This window comes from Perna viridis, chromosome 3, assembly GCF_037379345.1.
Source record: "Perna viridis isolate PV_CMFRI_1.1 ecotype Kerala chromosome 3, ASM3737934v1, whole genome shotgun sequence".
NCBI lineage: Eukaryota > Metazoa > Mollusca > Bivalvia > Mytilida > Mytilidae > Perna > Perna viridis.
Window position 1 is genome coordinate 36839231 of NC_142447.1, and position 22600 is coordinate 36861830.

The following is a 22600-nucleotide window of genomic DNA, read 5'->3' on the forward strand; positions in this document are numbered from 1 at the left end:
CAGTAGAAATTATACAAAAATGAACCATCCCAAAGTTATATATACCTACCAGACGACTGTTTTTCTTTATATCTGCTAAATACTTATTAATATCGTTGATTTCCTTACGATCGAAATGTACTCCAAACAGTCCTGGTGCCCGTTTCTCTACTAATTGTTCCCTGATTGAATACAGAACCAACAAATAATATGAAAAGTGTAATCGTACTAAAACATTGATATTACGCCTATGAAAAGAATTATAATATTGTATCTATGTCGCTATTAGTAGCAAAATTTCATGTATCATATAATAATTTAGTATCTTGTCTTAAATTTATTATATTCAACATGGTGGCAGCTATTCAATGTGTATCCTGAAAATATTCGAAAGAAGTACAAGAAAATCTCAATACTAGATTATTTTCGGCACATAATAGCACCAAGACATAATTTAGTATGCATTGTTATTGTCAACTCCTTATTTCTTTTCCCATTCTTAGTTGAAGTCTCTTCTCACAATTCATGCAAAGTTATTACTGCAAAAAATTATGGTCATCCTCATGAACTCGTGGTTCGTCATGGTGTGCTCATCTGTACCATGAAAACCGATTTGTTCACCTTTTTATATATTTTCCATAAGAGCGACTTGGTGGATGTTTCCAGAACAGCAGAGGACGCTTACTGTACCCACTCGGTGCACCTGGTATATGCTTCATCTATAGTAAGAAAATAATGATAATGTCGAAATATTGAACATAACCTGAACAAAATTACTTTTAACCTCTTGTATATTGGAATTGTAAGCAGTTGTCTAGATCATTGACAAACACCATTCTTGTTATTGTGTGATTTGCATTTTATAAAATACAGGAAAGTTTTATGTGGTGATTTTGATTTAATATATTAATAGTGTATGGTTTAGAAATCATAAGACTTTACCATAAAACTAGTGTGTTGCAAGCGTGAAAGGTGACTTTTTTTCTTTAGAACATTACAACTTTCAAAAAAACAAGAATCACATACGTTTTGGATGCATTATTTATAATTGTTACGTTGTTATATTTTACAAAGTTCCATGACTTGTCTACTCCGGACTTGACTTTTTATGAGGAGGATGTTTCTAGATAAGCAGACGACGCTTACCCTACCGGTGCACATGGTCCATGCTCCCAGTCTTTGGTGGAGTCCGAGTTGCTCATTTGTTTTTGTTACTTTGTATGTATTATTTTAGTTACTACATGTTCTTTGTTGTGTATGTCTGTTTACCATGTCTGGTCTTTGTCCCTGTATAGCCCCGTGCAGGTCCGGGTGTTAAAAGAATAGGCCTGCAGCAGCGTTAAGCTTGTCGTAAAAGGCGACTAAATAGTGTTGAGAAACCTAGCCGGGGGCTAGGCGCTCTGCCCACAGAGCAACTGGGATGTGTGCCCCAGGTGGTGGAATGGGGTACCCCTGGCGTGTTACATGCTGGGGTTGTCAGGCTATAATACGGAAAACCTGACCGCAAACCATAGTGGTGCACCGTGTTGGGAAAGACGCCACGTTCCTCGCACGTTAAAGAACCCTGCTGTGGTATTCGATAGGAGTAGGAACCTTTGCGCTCCGCCACAGGAGGCTAAATTGCCCGACCTTACCCATCCCCCCTTTTTCCAGTGGTAATCAAAATTTGTCGATCTTATTATCCTTGTGACCCATCCTTTTTTTTTCATTTCATGTTCATTTTATCATCAATTTCATGTTCATTGTCTGAATATAGCTGAAATATTGCTGCTTGGACGTTAAACCCCAACAAACAAACAAATTGTCCCTGTATTACATTCTTTCGATTACCGCAATAACCTTTGTTCCCTTGATTACTCTTTCAGATTGCGGAAAGGGGAGAGGGCGTTTATACATTAAATGGATGGACAGAATACCGAGGTAAACAATAATTTTTGGGTGCAGAATATGTGAAAAATTACGATTTCATGCAAAACATTTTTTTCCAAATATTTTAAATGAAATAGGTTAAGCAACTAGCGCATACATAGAGTTATGAAGATAAAAGTACCTGTGTTCAGATTCAGATTCAGAATCGATGTAGTTAGCAATAAGATCTGCAGCTTTTCCGGAGCCTTTGATTAAAGTTACTGGAATTCCATTTTTGACAGCTTCACACACCTGTTCTAACGTATGAACGTCCCCTTCTACGACTACCATTATAACGGGAACTAACATAGACCAAACTGGAAGTAAAATACAAAGTGTATGTTGTACAAAAAAACTATTTTGTTCATGTTTACAATAAATGTATATTTTAGAATAGATTTCCTGAGTATATTGTTACATAAGTTCCATACGTAATCATGGCAACCGGAAATATTGTTCGCACAAAAATAAATTATCGATGATAGTCAAACACTACTAGTATTTGCTCAACAATTAGCGGGAATTCAGTCAAATGATGACATACCACGATACTGTTGAATATTTTATAGTATGGAAAATGTTAACAAAATAACGAATCCTCCAACATCAAAACGTATATCATCAATTTATGTACTAATTTAAAAACAGTTTAAAAAGACATATGAACGCTTAGCAAACTTACTTTTGCACACGTATGCAAATTTCAGAGGCGTTGGTCGTTATCGTTATTTTTGGTTGGAAAAAGAAAATTTATTATCGTTATTTATTATTAAATCTTGTTGTATTCTATCGCGTAAAACTCTAAATAAACATTACATATATATGAAAAAAACTTCAACCTCATGAAAAAGAAAACAAAAAGGGAACGCGTGTTTTCATAAATAAAGTATTAGTTTTGGTAAAAATCAGGCAAAAAGGGAAAAATCAGAAACTTGCATGTCAAAGCCCACAGATCTGACAAAATTCGTTTCACAAAAGGACGCTTTTTTATTTGAAAAAAACCAACATAGGATCTTTGCAACTGACTGGATTTGTTCAAAAATAGAATGTTAGAATAACGAGTTTTCTCAGAATTATCTGCTCTTGTAATGTTAATTTTTATTGCATTTCATTGAAATTATAACTTAAGTTTGTCAAACTCCCTTGATTCTGATGGTACTCATAGTCAAATCAAATCTTCAAATTCGTGGTTTTTTTTTCATGTTTTACCCACGGCCTGATTCTTACAGATACTAACATTTGACAAACTAAGCGAGTTAAAGGTGCATTCACCAGAGGATCATCCCATTTACAATTTATTTATTGAAAATATAAATGTCCTTACATTATTAAAAAAAAGTTAAAAACAGGTTCCATTACTGTTGAAAAACATCTTTTTAATAAATCGCAATCTTGGAACTGTGCTTTTTTTTTAACAAAGATATATTTCTTTACAGAATAAAAAAATACATATAAATTATAACATATTCAAAAGTATAAGCTATTTACCTATTTTGTCTTCATTTGAGTCACATTGGCTTGCACTTTCATTATTATCTTTATTCTTTCTAATTAGAGGGGTTGTTTTTTTCGACATAAATTTTAAAAATTTTGTCCACCATTCTTTTGGGGAACAGTCTTGTGTTTTGTTTTCTTCTTTATCCATAGTGTTTTTTTTAGATATACTTTCCAGATTGTTGTCGTGCAGTGTTACCTGTAATTCGAGTAAGAAACTCAAACTCCAAGTACATGACAAAAATGTGAAAAAGAGACACGATGTAAGACAGCACAATAAAATACAAATACATATACAAAAAAGACAAAAATACAAGACAGCGTAAAAAAAGAAAATGATGTACTTGCTACATGAACTGCCACCAAAAAAAATAAATAAATAAAAACAAAAAAAACAAAAACAAAACAACAAAAAATAACAAAAAAGTAAAACAAAAAATAAACAAATCAAAATAACAAAAAACATAACAAAAGTATACAAAACAAATAAACTAGAAAAACTTTGAGCAAAGCTTACTTGGTTATTCCCACGCTCCCCTCTAATAAAAACATAAAAACCCATAAGTGATTTTAGGCATTCAGATGGAAAAACAAAATAGGAGGTGCAGGTGCATAATGTGCTTAGACAGTTGTGAAAGGATCACAAAATTACATGCAGGTTTTTCAAAAGAGATGTAGATTAGAAGATGGACCTCCTTGGTCCACAAATGACATGTTTTGCATCAAGAAACCTCAAAAGTCATTTAGAGGAAACAATAAAATAGGAGGTAGAAAATGGCACCATGTAGTATAATTCTGTGAAAGTTTCATCAAATAACATTCAGTGATTTCAGGGGAGTTGCAGACGAACGCACGAATGGACAAACGGACAGACACCATAATCACTATATATCTCCCGTTTTTCAATCGGGGTATATAAACAGGAGTTACACCAGTGCTCCGGACAGGTGGGCATGTCCTGCTCTTCCGGTGGTATCTGTCGGATTGCGAATGAGTACAATACGGTAAACGATAATTTCTGTGGGTTGTTAATCCCGTAAGACGTGACATCTAACGGAAGATATGTTCATACAGGTTTTGTAGTTGTACCAACAGGGACTTAATGAAGCTTGTTTGACAGTATCCTAGCCAAAGATACACAAAGTGCATGTACAAATCACACAGGAATTGACGGTTTCATAACAGATTTATTATGAAATGCATACTCCGAGATATTTTTGTTAGGGTCTGTTCATGAAGCACAAAACGATATACATGTAGTTATTATTTCCCAAATTCTTTCTTTGGGTAGAACAAATGTAAAAATCTCTTAAAAATAGGATTATTCAGAGATAATACATTGTCAATATTACGATGACTAAGCTATTAATCTCTCGTTTTACTCGAAGTAGCCCTTTCTTTACATGGACATAGACACAGACCGGTCATAAGTAGAAAACCATTTATTACCATAGGTATTTCATTGGTCTGTTAAACACCTGTCTGCCAAACTGTCGAACAGGCTTTTCAATATTTTAACTACAAGAGACTCAGAGTAGTTCTTAGAATCAGTTTAGATTTTACCGCTTCTATCTTATATTAGATGGGCATTTATTTTAGTTGCGTGCGTTGTATAGATCATTGGTGAACGTATAAAATCAAGAAGAACTGACTTATAGCTTGTCATGTAAAGATGTGATTTATGTGGGAGAAACATTAAAGTTTTCATGCTGTTATCAATTGTACGGCTACAATAAAGACACTTCTGTAGATCTTATGATTTTCTTTGGAATTAAAAATTTGAAGCAATTGGCTAAGATATGATAATTCTTGTGTCAAAGTTTCAGTGCTGTGAATAAAATGGGAGGAGTTTTGAAAGGGGTTTAGATGTGCATTTGGAAGACGCAAAAACATACCCGTGTTTGAGGAGCTTCGGTATCCCAATTTAATTGAAGGATCCATAATTGCATTACCTAATTAAGTTATACCAACGAACGTTAGAATATAAATATGATTGTCTCCTAAGATATAGTGCTGAGTGCATATTTTGGGTAGCCAACTGAAATGTCTGACCTATCTCCTTAGTCAAGTGTCTCACTGACATTCAAAGTCACAGTATTTGAGTAACTATCTATGACCCAATTAAAGATTGTCTTGACTTGTTTTTACTACATTGTAGTTTTGTTTAAAATACATACTGCAAATTGTATAGATCAATTAAAAAAGGTTATTAATATAAACTTTACGTACAGTAGCTGCTTTTCCTTCCGACAATTTTACAATACAATACTCTTCCTGAACCTGTGGCTTTTTGTTGTAATATTTCGAAGGGAAGGCCTTTTTGATATGCTCACTAAAACTGTCTTTTCTATGAAACATAACCAAACAGTCTAAAATGTAGTAAAAAAATAAACAAAAAACAATAAAAAAAAGTTATTTAAATAAAAGAGTCGTATACATATCATATTTAATACCTATTGACAATCACAGACTTTTTTATACAAAAATGTAAGATCAAAAGTAACACAAAGTTAAACATTTGTAAGGACAATTAAAAATACATTGTAGATGTCATGGAAATACGACTTTATTGTCTTTGTCTTTAAAAAATCTATACATCAAAGGTTCTCTCAGTACTAACAATGAAAAATCTATAAATCAAAGGTTCTATCAATACTAACAATGAAAATATTTTATCAACAAAAACAAATTTCATCAAATGTTGATTTAGCCATTTCAATCATTCATTTTTAAAAGGAAATTTAAAAGAAATACATTCACGGTCACAGCTAAATGATATATAACAAAACTTACTGTTTGTTCCATTGACGATTTTTTTCAATTCTGAAGTAAACCGTGTTGTATTCCAAGGTTTAGGTACCAGTCTGAGAGAGTCCCCAACAATGGCAATTACTAGCCCAGGGTATTCTTCATTATTCATTATTTTAAAACAAATTTCATCAAATGTTGACTTAGCCATTTCAGACTTTGGTGGTGGTTCAGTCTTTGTATCCTTGTAGATTTTCGAAAGCAAATCATTATTTTGGTGTGCCATCAAGGTTGCTGGACCTTTAACCAGATGTTAACCCAATAGACAAAAGTTAGCCTCTCGCATTTGACACTGTACTGATCTGTAAATAAAAGTTTGTAAATTCGAAGTGAGAAAAAAAAATTACTATTAAAGCCCCGTCCTTTCGCCATGAAATTTAAGTTGAAAAAATGGAGCACATCATCAAATACCATTGCATTGATAGCAAATAAATGCGTACAGAAGCTTTTTGGACCGATCCCTGAACAACTTTCCCACAAAATATGTAAATACCACGATAAGCCAGTTGACCTGTACAGAAAATGACCGAATATTTACATGAATTTTAAACTTTTTTAAATCCTTTTTTTTATTTATTTATAAAGGCCACTTACACTAATAAAAACTAAATAAATATAGTATTTTGTAATTTTTTTATATTCTTTGGGTGTTTTGGTGTTGTTGTTTTTTGTCTTTTTAGTCTACTGTGTGCAGTAAGTGACACGAAATGTGGGTTATTGTTCCACCACACCAACATATGATGACACTATGAATACTGTGTTGAAGATTGCCCGACAAAATATAAACAGTAAGTATTATAAAAGAACTCAAAAACTCAAACAAAACGCTAAAGGTGGGATGTACAAAGTGTACAGGAACAGAAATACAATACTGAATCAAAAGTGAAAATAAGAGATAATACTGTAAGCAGTTATAGATTTATTTATCTTGCACCCTTACAAGCACATGTGTCAGAAATATCTGTACATGCTGCTCTTTGTGAAAAGGCAAAGAATATTGCACTGTCTGGAGGCGCTGCAATTAAGATAACCACAGAACTGGCAAGAAATGGGTTAGCTTCAGTTCTTTCTGCAAGATGTTGTGGCTGCTTCAAGACTTTCGTTTTGGAAACAAGCCCTAAACTGTAAATAGACAGGTCAAGCCAATATTTTGATATTAATGTACGGACAGTATGGGGTTCGTTAGTGGCTGGAATGGCCTTGCACATCTTAATGATGTGTTTGCATGCACTGATGTACCACGAATTACTCAAAACCTTATGGAAAGATTGAATCAGATATCAACAACTGGTGGAAGGAAATTCTCGATGAAGAGATGGAAGCTGTCATTGAAGAGGAAAAGAAGATAACCATATCGAAGGACCTATTTCCCGAAGATATATAATGAATAAAAGTTAGTGATATGACATGCGTGTAATAAAGAGATGCATACATATACATATAATTTTTGGATGGTTGTTTTAGACATTAAATTCAACATGAACGATCATCATCTTTGCAACATTAAATATTTACATAGGTTAAATATAATGATCTCTTACGTATATGATAACAATTAGTCACAAAAAATTTTGACATGTCATTCTTTCTACTAAAGAATGCCATACGGCTTGTCAATCGCACATGTATGCCAAATCAGTTGGAGATCTGCTGCCAATGCTCACCTTAAGCTACTAGCCCAAACCTAAGGGCTAGTAAATATTAATTGGGGCTAGTGAATGTGTATTTTTCTTGTTTCGGGCTAGTTGAATGCTATACAGTCCTCTAATATTCAGGCTAGTCATTTGAAATTTTGAAGGAAAGAACTGCTCTATATGTAAGCATTGGCCAGCATTGTTCTCATAATCACTTATTTCATATTTTATTTGCATCACTTATCATCCCCTCGCCTGGATCCGTCCAAAACAATTCTTGTCATAAATTTGTGTACACTATATATCATCAGGCTTCAATGGATTTTTACCAAATTTTATGTATAGTTATTCCTCAAGAATATTTTTGGCACTATTGAGTCTCAATGTCATACAAATGTAGGTCAAATGGTAAGCTCACATCTGAAATTGTAATTTTATAGCCAATATCATCATTGTGGACATCCTAGAATCGACATGCTTCAAAACATTTCTTTTAAATTTGGTATATAATTAGTCGTTCACATTATCTTGGATTCTTCAAATTTCAAGTTAATACGTGAAAGGTCAAGGTCACAGCAACTTCGAATTTTTCAGTAAATTAAATTCTTGTGGACATTCGTTAATGGGTTTTGATCAAACTTGGTATATTTTTGCCGATTTTGACAACAGTCCTTATTAATATCTCTGACTCTATTACCTTTCAGGGTCAAGACCGCAGCGAGACATTGTACCATGCAACAATTGCATTGATAGTGGAATCTCTGCCTAGGTGGTTTTAATAACCATTTTAAAGGTATTAACAGTCTTTCACATCTCTTATCTCTTATATTTGAATAGAATGTCCATATTGATCCCGAATTTGTTGGGGATGAGTGGATGCCTTAATTACAGAAAAAGTGATTGATTGATTATTGTGGTTTAACGACTGAGCAGCAATATTTCAGCTATATTCAGGCGATGAACATGAAAAAGATGATAAAATGAATATGAAATGATAATGCAATAAAAAAAAATTATCAGTGTTAAACTATTAATTCATAATTAATGAATAATATATGACTATTTGCAACTCAAGAAACTAGAAAAATGCTAACCCGCACTCCTTATTTGATAACTTTTTAACCTCCGTATTGATTTAGATCAAAATCAAAAATAGGAGGTGCATAATGGGAATATGTAGGATTTGAGAAGGCAAGGGGTCATTTGACCATTCTGGCTGGAAATAGCCTATTCATGTGAAAACAGGACTATATGGTTTCTATACAAATGCCCTCTTGAGAATGTAAATATTCTTATATATCCTGAAAATGGCCCTCCTCTAAATTTTCTTCCCACCTACTGAATATGTAATACAGATTTAATGAAAGTTTTAATCAAATCCATTCAGTGGTGTACAGTACAGAAAAAAATATAATATGATTGATTACAGACATGGTGTTCAGTCATTGTATTTCTCTTACTGTAGTGTAGAAGGAGTAATCGATAAGAGATGGGTCCCTGTGAAACAGACTTACACCCTTTCAATTATATATCCCCACTTTCCAAATACGGGTTATAAAAAAATAAACACTTGATGAATTAATAAATCAGTACCAAAGACTGATAATACACAATAAAGAATACATGTACAATGTAACACCATCATGAAATATCCACGTTTACATTACAGAAATGTTTATGTGCAAGTACATGTATACATGAATATGATTGTCTTGCCTTTTTTAAGAAGTTGGTTAAAAAGATAACTTACTTATAGGTGTGCCAGTAATATTAGTTATTTGTGATGGTGGTGGAGTAAGAGGAAACATAGACACACCTATAATGTTCAGAGGGGTTGCTATTATCATTGGAGCTGAAACCAAAAAGCTTCTTCATATTGGAGTTCGAAACAAGTATTGTTACATTTGCCAAAGAGCAGCAACCATGAAAAAATTAGTAGCTTAGAAAAATCAGTAGAAGGAAATCCGTCTTACAAAGGAAAGGATACATTTACCAACAGAACCCTTATAAGAATAACAAATGCCATAGAATGTGCAATCAGAATAAGGGCAAATAACCAAATTAAAAGACAAGCAGCCACGCTTTTAGAGCATGATATTAGAAACTGTGTGTATCATAGCTTTGGTGATCACAGTAAATGCAGCAAAAACTGTTGTAAAGTTAATGAAGACACTGATGCAAAATAGTATTGAAGCCATGAAAAATGAGGACTTTGAAAATTATGATATAATGGAACACCAAATTAAATACAGGACAGATGGATCAAATCTCGAGTCCCAAGAAGAAGCCAGGAACGGATCAAACTTATCAATCAAAGTGCTACGTAAAAATATGCTATTAGATATCAATATACTTCTTAACCGTGTAGCATGCAAGAGCGAGCGACTGCATGGTAATAATACCACCAATTTAACAGAATCCTGGATGCATATCCGATCGAAATTTGATGAAGGGAAATTTATAACCTTTGTAACAGAAGAGGCTGGAATACTAGATGCTTTGCTGGTGCAATGCGTTTCAATCTTGGTTCAAAATGGTCCCCAATAGTATGGGACAAATCAACCAAAACAGTACCAGGAAACTTTTTTGAAAAATTATACATTCAAAGAGAGCAATGTTTGCTTAACTGTAAAGTAGCAAAAGCCAAACCAAAAGCCTAATCCAGACGATGGAAGAGAAAAATGGTAGAATATCAGAAAGCAATAGTAAGAAGGCAAGAATAGAATATGGAAAGGATGCTCTGGACGTCACATCTGACATTTCACCTGATGATATTATTGCCAAAAAACACAACATAGCTGAGTGACCACATCAACATATGAGCAGAAAAAAATTATGTCAATAGAAAAAATTCAAAACTCCAATCATAATCAACTCTTTGGAAATCAGAAAGAAAAAAAAAGCGTTTAATATCATTCCATTTCGGCCAATTAGTAAAGAGAAATTACAACAGTAAAGCAGCTCCATTAGTTCGAGATATATTGTACAAAAAACTTTTCAGCAAATAAAGTAATGAGAATACTAGGATTATCTTATGAAAATAAATAATACAGGAGTACATCAACCAAAATGAAAAATCTGGAGTAAATGTGCAACCAATAGGCTTAGTTGTTGAACTTCTTAGCAGCTAATCCAGACGGGAAGGTTACTGAAGAAAACATTGGTGTAATCGATGTTGGCAGCTAATCCAGACGGGAAGGTTACTGAAAATAACATTGGTGTAATCGATGTTGGCAGCTAATCCAGACGGGAAGGTTACTGAAGAAAACATTGGTGTAATCGATGTTGGCCTAATTGAAATAAAAAATGTCCTTTATGATAAACCTGTAAACTTGACCCAGGCAGCACGTTTGAAAAACATTGAAAAATTCTGTTTAGAACTAGTTGATGGACAACTTAAAAAGAACCATTATTACTTTTACCAGTGTCATGTCAAGGCCTTATGAATGTTTGTGAAATGCCTTGGATTTACTTTATTGTCCGAACAGAAAATTACAAATAAAACGTCTACTGGCGCCAACACGCGTTTTTTTATAAATACTTTTTCAAATCAAGATGACAAAATGATATTAATAACTATACATGAACGATCAGAGATATTTTACCGTCCACAAAATATTGCTTAAAAACGAAGTTCGATCTTATAGAATGTCCACTAGACAAATATTCTTTGACTAGAAAAAGCCTAAACGTGATTTGTGTAGAAAAAAAATATGCTTACCTGTAAAAAAAAGCCCTGATCAACAATCAAAACATTTTGCTGCTGTTTGTTTAAATTACTTCAGTGCATTTAAATGCTGTATAATTAACTGTAGATTTAATTCCAAGTCAAGTTGATTTTCAGAAAATCCTGTTTACCTGTGTATTTATTCAAAATAAATAGACTGTAAAAAACTTCCATTACAACTATTATGGTAACAAGAACGAGTCTTTTTATATAGTCAAACATTATTTGTGCAGTAGATCGTAAATAGCTTTATATCATTATGATCATGTATTGATTCTATGCCTGTGTTCGGGATTGAATTTAAATTATCTATTTGTGTTCTTAATGAGAAATACTTCATATATTAAAAGGAATCATATGTCACTTTATATATATTTATTTAGTCAGAATACGCTAACTTCTTGTACATTGTTTTCAAGTTGGGTCATTTTCATTTTGTGTAGGTTTAAAACTTAAATTTAAATAACAAATCTAATGATGTTGTTGGAAAAAATATTCGTGTTCGTGACATTTCTTTTCTGTTTTATGATCGTTTGATATCCGTTTAAACTCAACTTACACAAAAACATTCTATAGCGTGAGTATTCCAAAAATAAAAAAAAACCACGGTTCACCTCGATACAGATGTAGTACTTGGTAGAGATTCCTCATACTTTGTACAAAACGATGTTCAAATCATCTTCCAGATATACCGAAGATCTTTTTAAAGTGCTAGAATTGTTGATCGCTTATGAGACAGATGTTATAGCAGCTAACCTGTAGCCAGGAGGATTCGAACCCCCCCCCCCTCCCCCCATTGAAAACCAATAAGCACTATTAATCTCGCAATTCAGATTGAAGTCTGACTTTAATTAAGATTTTAATTGAGTTGATCCATAAGTGCTTGAACTGTTACTCACTGTCCACGTTTTTATTGTAATTCATGTCAAATGATGTGTTAGCTAAGCTCGATCATGTTTGTAAAATGATTTGGTAATGCCGGTTATTCACAGTGCGGATTTCGTCCGGCATTGTTTTTATTTTACACATCACATTACAATTTCCGGTCGATTGCCGAAGTGCAAAATATAATTTTGGTAAAACATTTCATTTATCAATTTTAAGAACGTATTTTGAAAATCTTGCTTACATTTAATTATAAAGATGTGAAGGGAATACCTATCACCTCTTGAAAGTTCAGCGGAGGAGTTGCATTTATTTACAAAAATATAAGACGTTCAACAAGATTTGACAAACCAAATTAATACACATTGTTACACATACCAAGACCCTTATTCTACCATTACTTAAGATATGCTGTAATGGGTAGCTGCTAGTCTACTCCTGCATATCAACATATTACTAGCATCGGTCCATATTTAAACAGCAATAAGCTGCAGTTTTTTACTTCCGTAATATACACGGCCCTGAATTTCCAACATGTGGATAGATCATCTTATGATTATATTAATTATTTTCAAAATTTTCTTGGGCAGAATATTTATGGAGTATTAACCCCCTCACACCTTAAAATATTGAAGTAGAATGATTTAAACATCCCACATCAGGTTTTTGTTAAATCATATCAGTTTATGGTGAACAGAAAATTCTCTTATTCAGACACAATTTATACACATTAAAGGAAATCTCAAGCAATCCCTAATTCATAAGCTTAGAAGATGGTGTTGGAATCAAGTATACTGTATATTGTATTATTGTTTGTTAAATCCATGTATAATAGTATATCATTAATGCCATACATATGTGAAAATTTTGACTTTTTTTGCTATGTTGATTTGCTTAAAACATTGAAGTAAAAGTATACAGGTGTAAAGGAAATAGAATATCTTTAAAAAAAATGGTTGAAAAGCAGGACTTTCTCGGATATAAAAACTACCAGGAAATGGCTAGATTGCAGGATTTTGCACCAAATACCCCAGACCCCCAGCCGTGAAGGTCGTGCCCCGAGTCAATGTACCCTCCACCCCTTGAACAGTTCTGGCTACGGGCATGTAGCTATTTTGATCCATAAGAAGGAATATAGTTTAGCCAGATTCTTTTATCTCAGTTTCCGCTATATAGATGACGTATTATCCTTAAACAATCCTAGTTTCGGGAATATTATACATCGCATCTACCCCCAAAGAACGTGAGATGAAGGATACGACAGACACTGCGAAGTCAACCTCATATATTGACCTACACTAAGAGATCAATTGTAAAGGAAAAATATTGACCAAACTATACGACAAACGATAGTTGTTTTTTTTCATTCCGTATTGTCAACTTTTCTTTTATCTGTGGCATCATCTCTTCAGCACCTGCGTATATAGTCATCATATCACAATTCGTACGTTAAACCTGAACTTGCCATAACTACGCAAATAATTTGTACCGCTTTATACTTCTTACAATTAAGCTTGTAGAACAGGGTTATGTTGCTATAAGATTGAAGTCATCACTACAAAAGTTTTATGGTCGTCATCATGAATTCGTGGATCGTTACGGTGTATCCATTTGCACCACGAGAACCGATTAGTTCAACGTGTTATAGTTTTCCTTTTCTCTTTTGTCAACCCCGGACAATTTTTTATGATTAACTCGGAGGGTATATCTAAAAAGCAGAGGATGTCCTTGATTACCCTACTGGCATATCCGGTCTATTCATCAACTAAAAACAAATGAGGATATGGTTACGAATGTTATCTGAAAGAGTTTGCTTGTTTGTTTGTTTGTTGGGGTTTAACGCGCGAGCAGCAATATTTCAGCTATATTCAAGCAATGAACATGAAAGGGATGATAAAATGAACATGAAGTGATGATGATGAAATGAAAAAAGGGATGGGACACAAGGATGATAGGGTCGACAAATTTTGATTGCCACAAGAAAAAGAGAGGGATGGGTAGGGTCGGGCAATTTAGCCTTCTGTGGCGGAGCGCAAAGTTTCCTACTCCTATCGAATACCACAGCAGTGTTCTTTAACGTGCAAGGAACGTGACATCTTTCCCAACACGGCGCACCACTATGGTTTGCAGTCAGGTTTTCCGTATTATAGCCTGACAACCCCAGCATGTAACACGCCAGGGGCACCCCATTTCACGACCGGGGGCACACATCCCAGTTGCTCTGTGGGCAGAGCGTCTAGCCCCCAGCAAGGTTTCTGAGCACTATTTAGTCGCCTTTTACAAAGACCAGACACAAACAACAAAGAACATGAAGTCATAATCATACTAAAATCATACATACAAAGAAACAAAATCAAATGAGCAACTCGGACCAGATGCACCGGTAGGGTAGGCTCTTTTGCTTTTCTAGAAACACCCGCCAAGTTGTTCATAAAAAGTCAAGTCCGGTGTAGTGAAAGAGGAAAGGAAAACTATATGAAGATATGTCTTTGTTAGGTTTTCGAATTTGAGACGAAATTTTAAAGAAAATTGTAGCACCTAATATACGTATAAAGCTTATTTCTATACTACTAAAGGAATAGACCGATACGATAAACGCGAATTTTTTTTTTTGAGAAAATATCCCAATTCGGAGACCGTCATTGGTCCGTGTGTTATAATACTCTCTCGCGGAAGCTCAGTCGACATACTGTCCGGAACATGTGTACATGTGTTACACCAGTATTGTACGTTCATGATTTTGCTAAATTAAACGACATCCACTATTTTTCTGAGGTGCAAAACTGTCTAGACATGAAAAGACATAGAACGAGTCGAAATAAACCTTTCCCCTTCTACGTGTAAACATATGCGCCCGAAGTCAGGACGCCGGAGACCTCCCCTTTTTATGTATAAACTGTCATGATTGGTTAACTCCCTACCCATTATTTTGAGTATAATATTCAATGTTTTAGAGTTTAAGAATTTATCATGCACCTTTAAACTAGGTGGAGCAGAACTTTCAGAAAATTATAGGGTGTTCAACCCATCCCCCCAAAAAATAAAACAAAAAATGACTGGATCATCAATCACAATCAAACAGGAAATGACATTTTCACACATTTAGAAAAAAATGTAGTACCAAGTCTGTAAAGCTTGTAGTATACATGTAGTTGTCTTTATTTTATTACATTGTATGATAAAAAAGTTCTGTTCGAGCAAAATATACAGTTCGGATAAAGTATGGATGAAGTCTAAACATAAAAATTTAGTGTCCATTTGTCTGTCTTTTCGTCTCCCGGCGTTTTCCATTTGATAAACAAAACTTCTTTCGATGTTGAGCTAGATAAACAATATTGGGCATAATTCTTTGATAACTATTAAGATATTCGCATGATAATAGGACAAAATAACAGAAAGTCACATTTTGACTTTTCTCGCCAATTAAGCCATTAAAAAATACGTGCGAACAAATCCCAGTTTAGGGTTGATCACATATTTGTACATACCTTTAAAAGGATGGTTACGTACGTAGGGAATGTGCGTCTGAAAACACTCGCACGATACATTGAATATAACCGATATCAAGGAGCAGGGCTTTAATGCCTTTTCTGCGTTTTGATGACACAAAAAGATCACACCAAGTATAACCATTTACAACCTATATATATAAACGGCAGTTCAAACTGTCTAAGATTTCACGTTTAAAGATTCTTTCAAATACCGAGCACACACATATTTATTAGGCTCGAATTATCTTTCTTTGGTTGGATTTACTCAACATGGAAAATTGTAACTGTATTTCATTGTGTCTCAAAGGAAAACATTAAAAACCCATTCCGAAATGATTTTGCAAAACTACCTTTATCCATTCATGAAAGTTTGAACAGCTACTGTAGCATTGAAATTTATTTTAATTTGTGAACTTTTATTGTGAAGCAGAAAAAAAAACATCCTAATCTTCTAGCTGCAAATATCGTTGTTCGTCGATGTTGTCTGACGTTGCTTACTCGTTGCGTCTGTATATTTTGGGGTTAATATCATAGAGAAAAAAGTCCCAAATTTGCGATTAATAAGTTAAGAAAAGGAAATTATTTTGTTTCAATTTTGATTTTCATGAACATTTAACAGATTAGTTTCAATATTTTTGACTTGCACAATAACATGGTCTTCTCCTTTAATTTTGGATCGTTACCATTGTTGTGGAATCACGAAAATACAAGATGCTATTTTGGGTAATCACAACCCCTTATGTTATTTTCGGCCATTTATAACCAATACCATATTATATTAAAAATACTTGATCATGTCACATGATCGCCTTTGCTTTCGATATTCGATATACGGATGTTGTGGGACGTTGATATATTTTTTTTGGTAATATTTCAACGCTTTTTTTATGACTGTTGTAATAAATATTGGGAAAATATTTAAATAAATGTTCACACACATTCTTTAAAATGACGTATCATTTATTTTGTATGAAGCCTTCCTTATCTAAATAAGAAAGCAGAACGTGCTTTCGTAAGAGAATCATTAGTAAAAGGGAACACATAATAGAAATACAGCTTCACTGTTGTCCTGTCAATCGCAGCTGTTTCTTGATTTCTGGCGAGGGCACTAAAGATAAGAATTCGTTATTGAAAACATGGCGTCGATAAATACCACAATGGCTGCCATTTGACATGAACATTCGTCGCGGCTTCTTTGACAGTTACTATCCCGCATTAACATTCGTATTCAAAGATTACCGACTTTTCTAATTATATAGAAAATCTACATTGACAAGTAACTGATTAAGATGTGTGGATTGCTTTCATAAAAAGATCCTGATCGCTAAAACATTGTATATGCTCCTGTGTTTAAAAGCCTCTATAAAGAATATTTTATGACACAGCGAACGTATGAGCGTTGTGCACAATATTGGTACAAATAAGCGTGTATGACGTCGATTACAAAAAAACGTAAGAAAATTGCATTTAATTTATTTTCCATTATTCAGAAAGTTCAATTTTGTTGTTATTCAGTTGTGTATGTGGTATTGTTTTGGTCATGTTATATTTATTTTCTTGGCTCTCCCATGCAAACAGTGTTTTGTCCCTATTAAATGTAGTGTAAACAACATTAAATTGTTACACTTTCTTCTGTAGTTTAACACACAAAATCAAACAAACGTTGAACACGACATTTATACATACAAATATGAGTTATAGATAAAAAAAAATTTTTTTGGTAACTTTAACTACAATTCAACACTAAGTAAAATATATGCTCTTACTACACGTTTAACCATTTATAACAGAGACTTATGTAGGGAGAGATCTCAAAAGAAATAGTGATATATATCGAAATCGGAAGAGGAACTATTAAAGTGCTGAGCATGTCGTATGTTTTGTTAGCTCGCTTTTATCAAAAGTCCATATGACTTATATGAGCTTATATCATCACGTGGTGTATGTTTAGTTTTGACAAAATCTTAAAAATCTAAAACTAAAGATTTGGTGAATATCAGCTTGTAGAAAAGCCATCTTAGGCATTTGTAACTTCAAAATTGTGTTATGCTTGTAAATTTAGAACAATTATTGCCATGGCATATTTTTGAAAGTTTGTAGTGAAACCCCGAATTCAGGTTTTATCCAAAACGAATTGACAGAAAGAACCATAAATCCCATCCCAGTTACATCTTCAATGATTTTAAAAACAAGGAGGTAAATTGTTGACAAGTACACTGTACTGGTGTAACATATATTCCGAACAAATATAATTGTTTTTCTACTCCTTGTAAGATTTATTACCTTTTTTATCATGTCAAATACAGTGATTTGGCTTATTTATATCTAAAGCAATTCATGATAGGGCAAAACTGTGAGCAGATATTAAGTAGTACAAGGCTACAATAATTCAATAGAATTTGAGTTGTTTGATAACTCCTAAAACGAGTGTTTGCCTATTTGTGTCTTAATTGACAACATTTACTTATATATAACAAATAAAAGTAATCAATGGAACCAAGATGCTAGCGGAAATCAGCAGAATATAATCAAGGGACAAAGACCAGACATAGAACAAACAACATAAAATAAACAAAATAATTAGAACAAAGCTACGAAAGTCAGACCAGGTGCACTTGTAGGGTAAGCGTCCTCTGCTTCTTTAGAAACACTCACCGAGCTGCTCATAAAAAGTCAAGTCCGGGGTATACGAAAGAGTAAATTGATTGATTGAAAGATTGTTGGGGTTTAACGTCCGAGCAGCAATATTTCAGCTATATTCAGACGATGAACATGAAATGGATGATAAAATGAACAAGAAATGATGATGAAATGAACAAAAGGATGGGACACAAGTACAATAGGGTCGACAAATTTTGATTGCCACTAGAAAAAGGAGGATGAGTAAGGTCAGGCAATTTAGCCTCCTGGTGTCAGTTTCACAAAAAGTCGTAAGTGTAAAGTTGATCGTAAGTAATGACGTCATAACAGAAAATAGCATTGTTACATCATGACTTACGATCAATTTTACACTTACGACTTTTTTGTGAAACTGAAGCCTGGGGCGGAGCGCAAAGGTTCCTACTCCTATCGAATACCACAGCAGGCTTCTTTAACGTGCGAGGAACGTGACATCTTTCCCAACACGGTGCACCACTATGGTTTGCGGTCAGGTTTTCCGTATTATAGCCTGACAACCCCTGCATTTACATGCCAGGGGTACCCCATTCCACCACCTGGGGCACACATCCCAGTTGCTCTGTGGGCAGAGCGCCTAGCCCCCGGCTAGGTTTCTGAGCACTTTTTAGTTGCCTTTTACGACAAGCTTAGCGCTGCTGCAGGCCTATTCTTTTAACACCCGGACCTGAACGATGAAGGAAAACTATTACACGTTGAACAAATCGGTTCTCATGGTGCAGATGGAAATACCGATGACTTCAATCTTGTTGTTACATAACCCTGTTCAAGAAGCCTAATTATTATAAATATAGCGCGGTACAAAAAGTCTGCGCAGTTATTATAAGCTCTAGCATAACATTTGAGTTGTGATATGAAAACTGCATACGAAGGTCTAATGAAACAATCTAAAAAAAGAAATTAAGAATTTAACACCTGTGCGAGTGCAACATATACCCGACTTGCGGACCAACATTTTGTCAACATTAATCTCCCTTTGGAGCAGGTGTCTATTCGGAACAAGTAAGGTTTTCCATCCGATATCGACGATACTTTAGAAAATCTCGAAAGTCAAAAGGGATTTTCTCGTTCTACTGACCCTGCCATAAATTTTCTTTACCCAAGATACAAATGAAAATCATCCTTATGTAACCTACCAACAAAAAGAAACACCCTGTAAATTTTAGAAATACCGTTGTGTTTGTCTGCTGGGGATTCCATTTTCATTTGAATTACTTCTTTTTTCTGCACCCGAATCCGAACATCGATTATAGTCGGCGTCACATAAATAACATACTGTTAAAATTTGAATAAAAATATTTTCTACGACTTTATTGACACCTACCGTCGTTTAAATTGTCTTAAATGACTTGCTCATTCGTTTAGCCAAACAGCTTCTCCCTAAACATTGAATCGTTAAATTCCGGTCAAATTTTAATTCTAGGTGCCAATATTTACATTGTAAAAAGTCGGCCATGTTTACAGTGATTGGGTTGCTAGGAGATGTCGTTTACGTTTAAATGGTTTGTCCAAAAACCGAAGAACCCAGAATGCACTTCGGCGTTATTTCGGATATCTCGGATTTATTTTACGCGAACAACGTACAATACCGAGAAGTTGATCAAGCAGACGATTGTCACCGGACTTCGACGGGAACTTACGAACTTCGTTTGTAAACAAATCGTCCCGTAAAAACCAACATGGCGGATATTAGTATGGGATTTTCCCGTAAGGATTTGTTACGCATGATTTAAGCTAATAAGCGACTTGTTTTTGAGAAGCTGTTTGGCTAAACGAATGAGCAAGTCATTTAAGACAATTTAAACGACGGTTGGTGTCAATAAAGTCGTAGAAAACATTTTTATTCAAATTTTAACAGTATGTTATTTATGTGACGCCGATTATAGAGAGACTTCGAAATTACACCTGCTCTTACGGGAGGTAACTCTGCTTAAACAGGATAAAATATGGCTGCATCCCGAGCATCGCAAGTAGGGAATAGTTTTAGACACCCGATAGTAAGGTGTAATCATTCTCTAACGAGGTTTAGTTGAGTTAGATAACTATTATATTTTACACAAGGGTGTCAGAGATTTCCCTTTCTTGTATGAAAAGCTGGTGTTTTATTCTTTTTCTCACGTCAATTTTTATTTTGAATTGAAATGACTCACATTTAACAACTGATCAAAAACGTATCAATGATGCGAGTGAAATATCAGGATATAATATAATAAAGGTCACTCAATAAACAAGCTGCATGAAATAATCAATCACAAATTATTCTCTTTAAAACTATTAAAGAAGTTTCGAAACACATATTGGTAAGATGAGAATGTTCACTAACGCCATTTATAATTGTGCCATTTTTACGGGAAAGCGCACGACTTCGTGTTGTGTAAGATAAGACAATCTTGCAAGTTAAAAAAAGGAATGTTCTTGTCTCTTTAGTGAGAAAGTGTTAGTCCTATTTAGGGAGAGGTTTTTTTTGTGCAGGAAACCAAGTATTGTATGATGAATTCATGTATGTTATTCAAAGTCTGGGTATGGTTTTCACACTTTTACGCTTTTATCTAAATATGGAATTGGAAATGAAAGAAGCTGCAAATAAATTCATCTTGCAAAATCGATCAATTATGTCTTTGAAGAACTTTTTTTACGAAAATCTATGAGAGACATGTGACGTTTTGGAGTCTCTTGTGTTTCATGTAGTACAGTCCTTACACACGCTAAAAATGAGTGTTAGGGGGTCAACGGGCTGCTCCTTTTCTGTTGGAGTAGGGTCAACTCATACTTCTACTTTCCATTACTGAACGATGTATTCAATGCACAGGTTAGTTATATGTATTTAAATATAAAATGGTCGATATGATTACAAAATTAAAAAGTTTATCTCAAATTCATATCGTGAATTGCTTTTAACATTTATTTTCTGAATATAATTTCTTCTTTAATTGTAAGCTTTTCTTTTTCTTGTATATTTTCTCTTTCTTTGCCAATTCGAATATTTTCTTTTTTGACCTTCCACTATTAAACTTCTCGTAAGATAAGTCAACTTTCGTCACATACTCAAGTGCAAAAGATAAAATGAAATAATATATTAAAAGAAATAGATTGACACAGCAGGGAGAAACGATAATACTTTATACGAGCTTTAACCTGTCTGTTATATCGAATTAAGATTTAGAATAAAACAGAAGTCGTTATTTGTAGTATCAGTAATGGAATTACACATATTTAATAGAAAAGTCGCGAGTGGCACGTAAAGAAATCTGACAATTATTTGTATTGACGGGATACATCTGGACAGTGTTTGTACTACCACCACCACATTATTTCCGTAACTAACTGACATTTTAAAATCAATGGCAGTTCAGTTCATGCCTGCTACTATTGAAGATTTTAAACTTGCCATGTTGCTTGACCGTTATTATAGTTAAAGCGTTTTCATAATGGTGCATGTATCATTTATATAACCGGGAGGGATCTATGTCCTTAGAAATAAGTTTTGTAATCGCAATCCTATAAAAAAATATATATAAATATATATATATATATTAGTATATATTTTTTAAATGTTATAGGATTGCGTACATACTAATAAGTCATATCATTGTGTGTGTATGCTAAAGCCTGAAGTCTTTCAGACGATAGTATCGTTACAGAACTTTGATATCTTAACCAGTCACAGACACAGTTGTAATGGGTAGCTATATGCGCTACTTTTATTGCCGTTTTTGCATGTCAATATGATAAAAAAATACTGAAAAACTTAATGAATTGCAGTTATACACTTTTTTTATGTATGACAACGTATGTATGTGATGCAATAATGAATGAGTTAATAAACCAAATGACGGTTTTTATTTTGAATAACATAATTCCAGTGTCAAAGCGTTTGGCGGATTCAGGTGGTTCATTATTGGTAGTTTTCGAGCTAAGGATTGGGTTCTTGCAGGGTTTCTTTCTCAGTTCTTGCTTGTATCGTCTTTGTGCATTTGAATAAAATGGATTATGCTGTA

General features: G+C 34.0%; 1 protein-coding gene and 1 pseudogene across 6 annotated transcripts in view; one reads left to right on the top strand and one right to left on the bottom strand.

The window, feature by feature from the left end:
* The window catches only part of LOC148622100 (transient receptor potential cation channel subfamily M member-like 2), a 48723-nt gene extending 37029 nt beyond the window's left edge, over positions 1-11694 (bottom strand). For 5 of the 6 annotated variants that reach the window (XR_015920570.1, XR_015920571.1, XM_088571666.1 and 2 more), the window contains exons 1-6: positions 11545-11694; positions 6175-6491; positions 5611-5750; positions 3376-3580; positions 2030-2204; positions 50-161 (exon numbers count right to left, since the gene is read on the bottom strand). Coding sequence is in view for 4 of the 6 variants with exons in the window: in XM_088571666.1 (XP_088427792.1) it covers positions 50-161; positions 2030-2204; positions 3376-3580; positions 5611-5750; positions 6175-6415 (873 nt within the window). In the remaining 2 variants the exon portion in view is untranslated. Of the gene's footprint in view, positions 1-49; positions 162-2029; positions 2205-3375; positions 3581-5610; positions 5751-6174; positions 6492-10919; positions 11060-11544 lie in introns of those variants that run through there. The other variant, XM_088571665.1, reaches the window with a different exon arrangement.
* On the top strand, positions 9239-11325 carry LOC148622101 (uncharacterized; annotated as a pseudogene).
* Positions 11695-22600: the final 10906 nt, after the last annotated feature.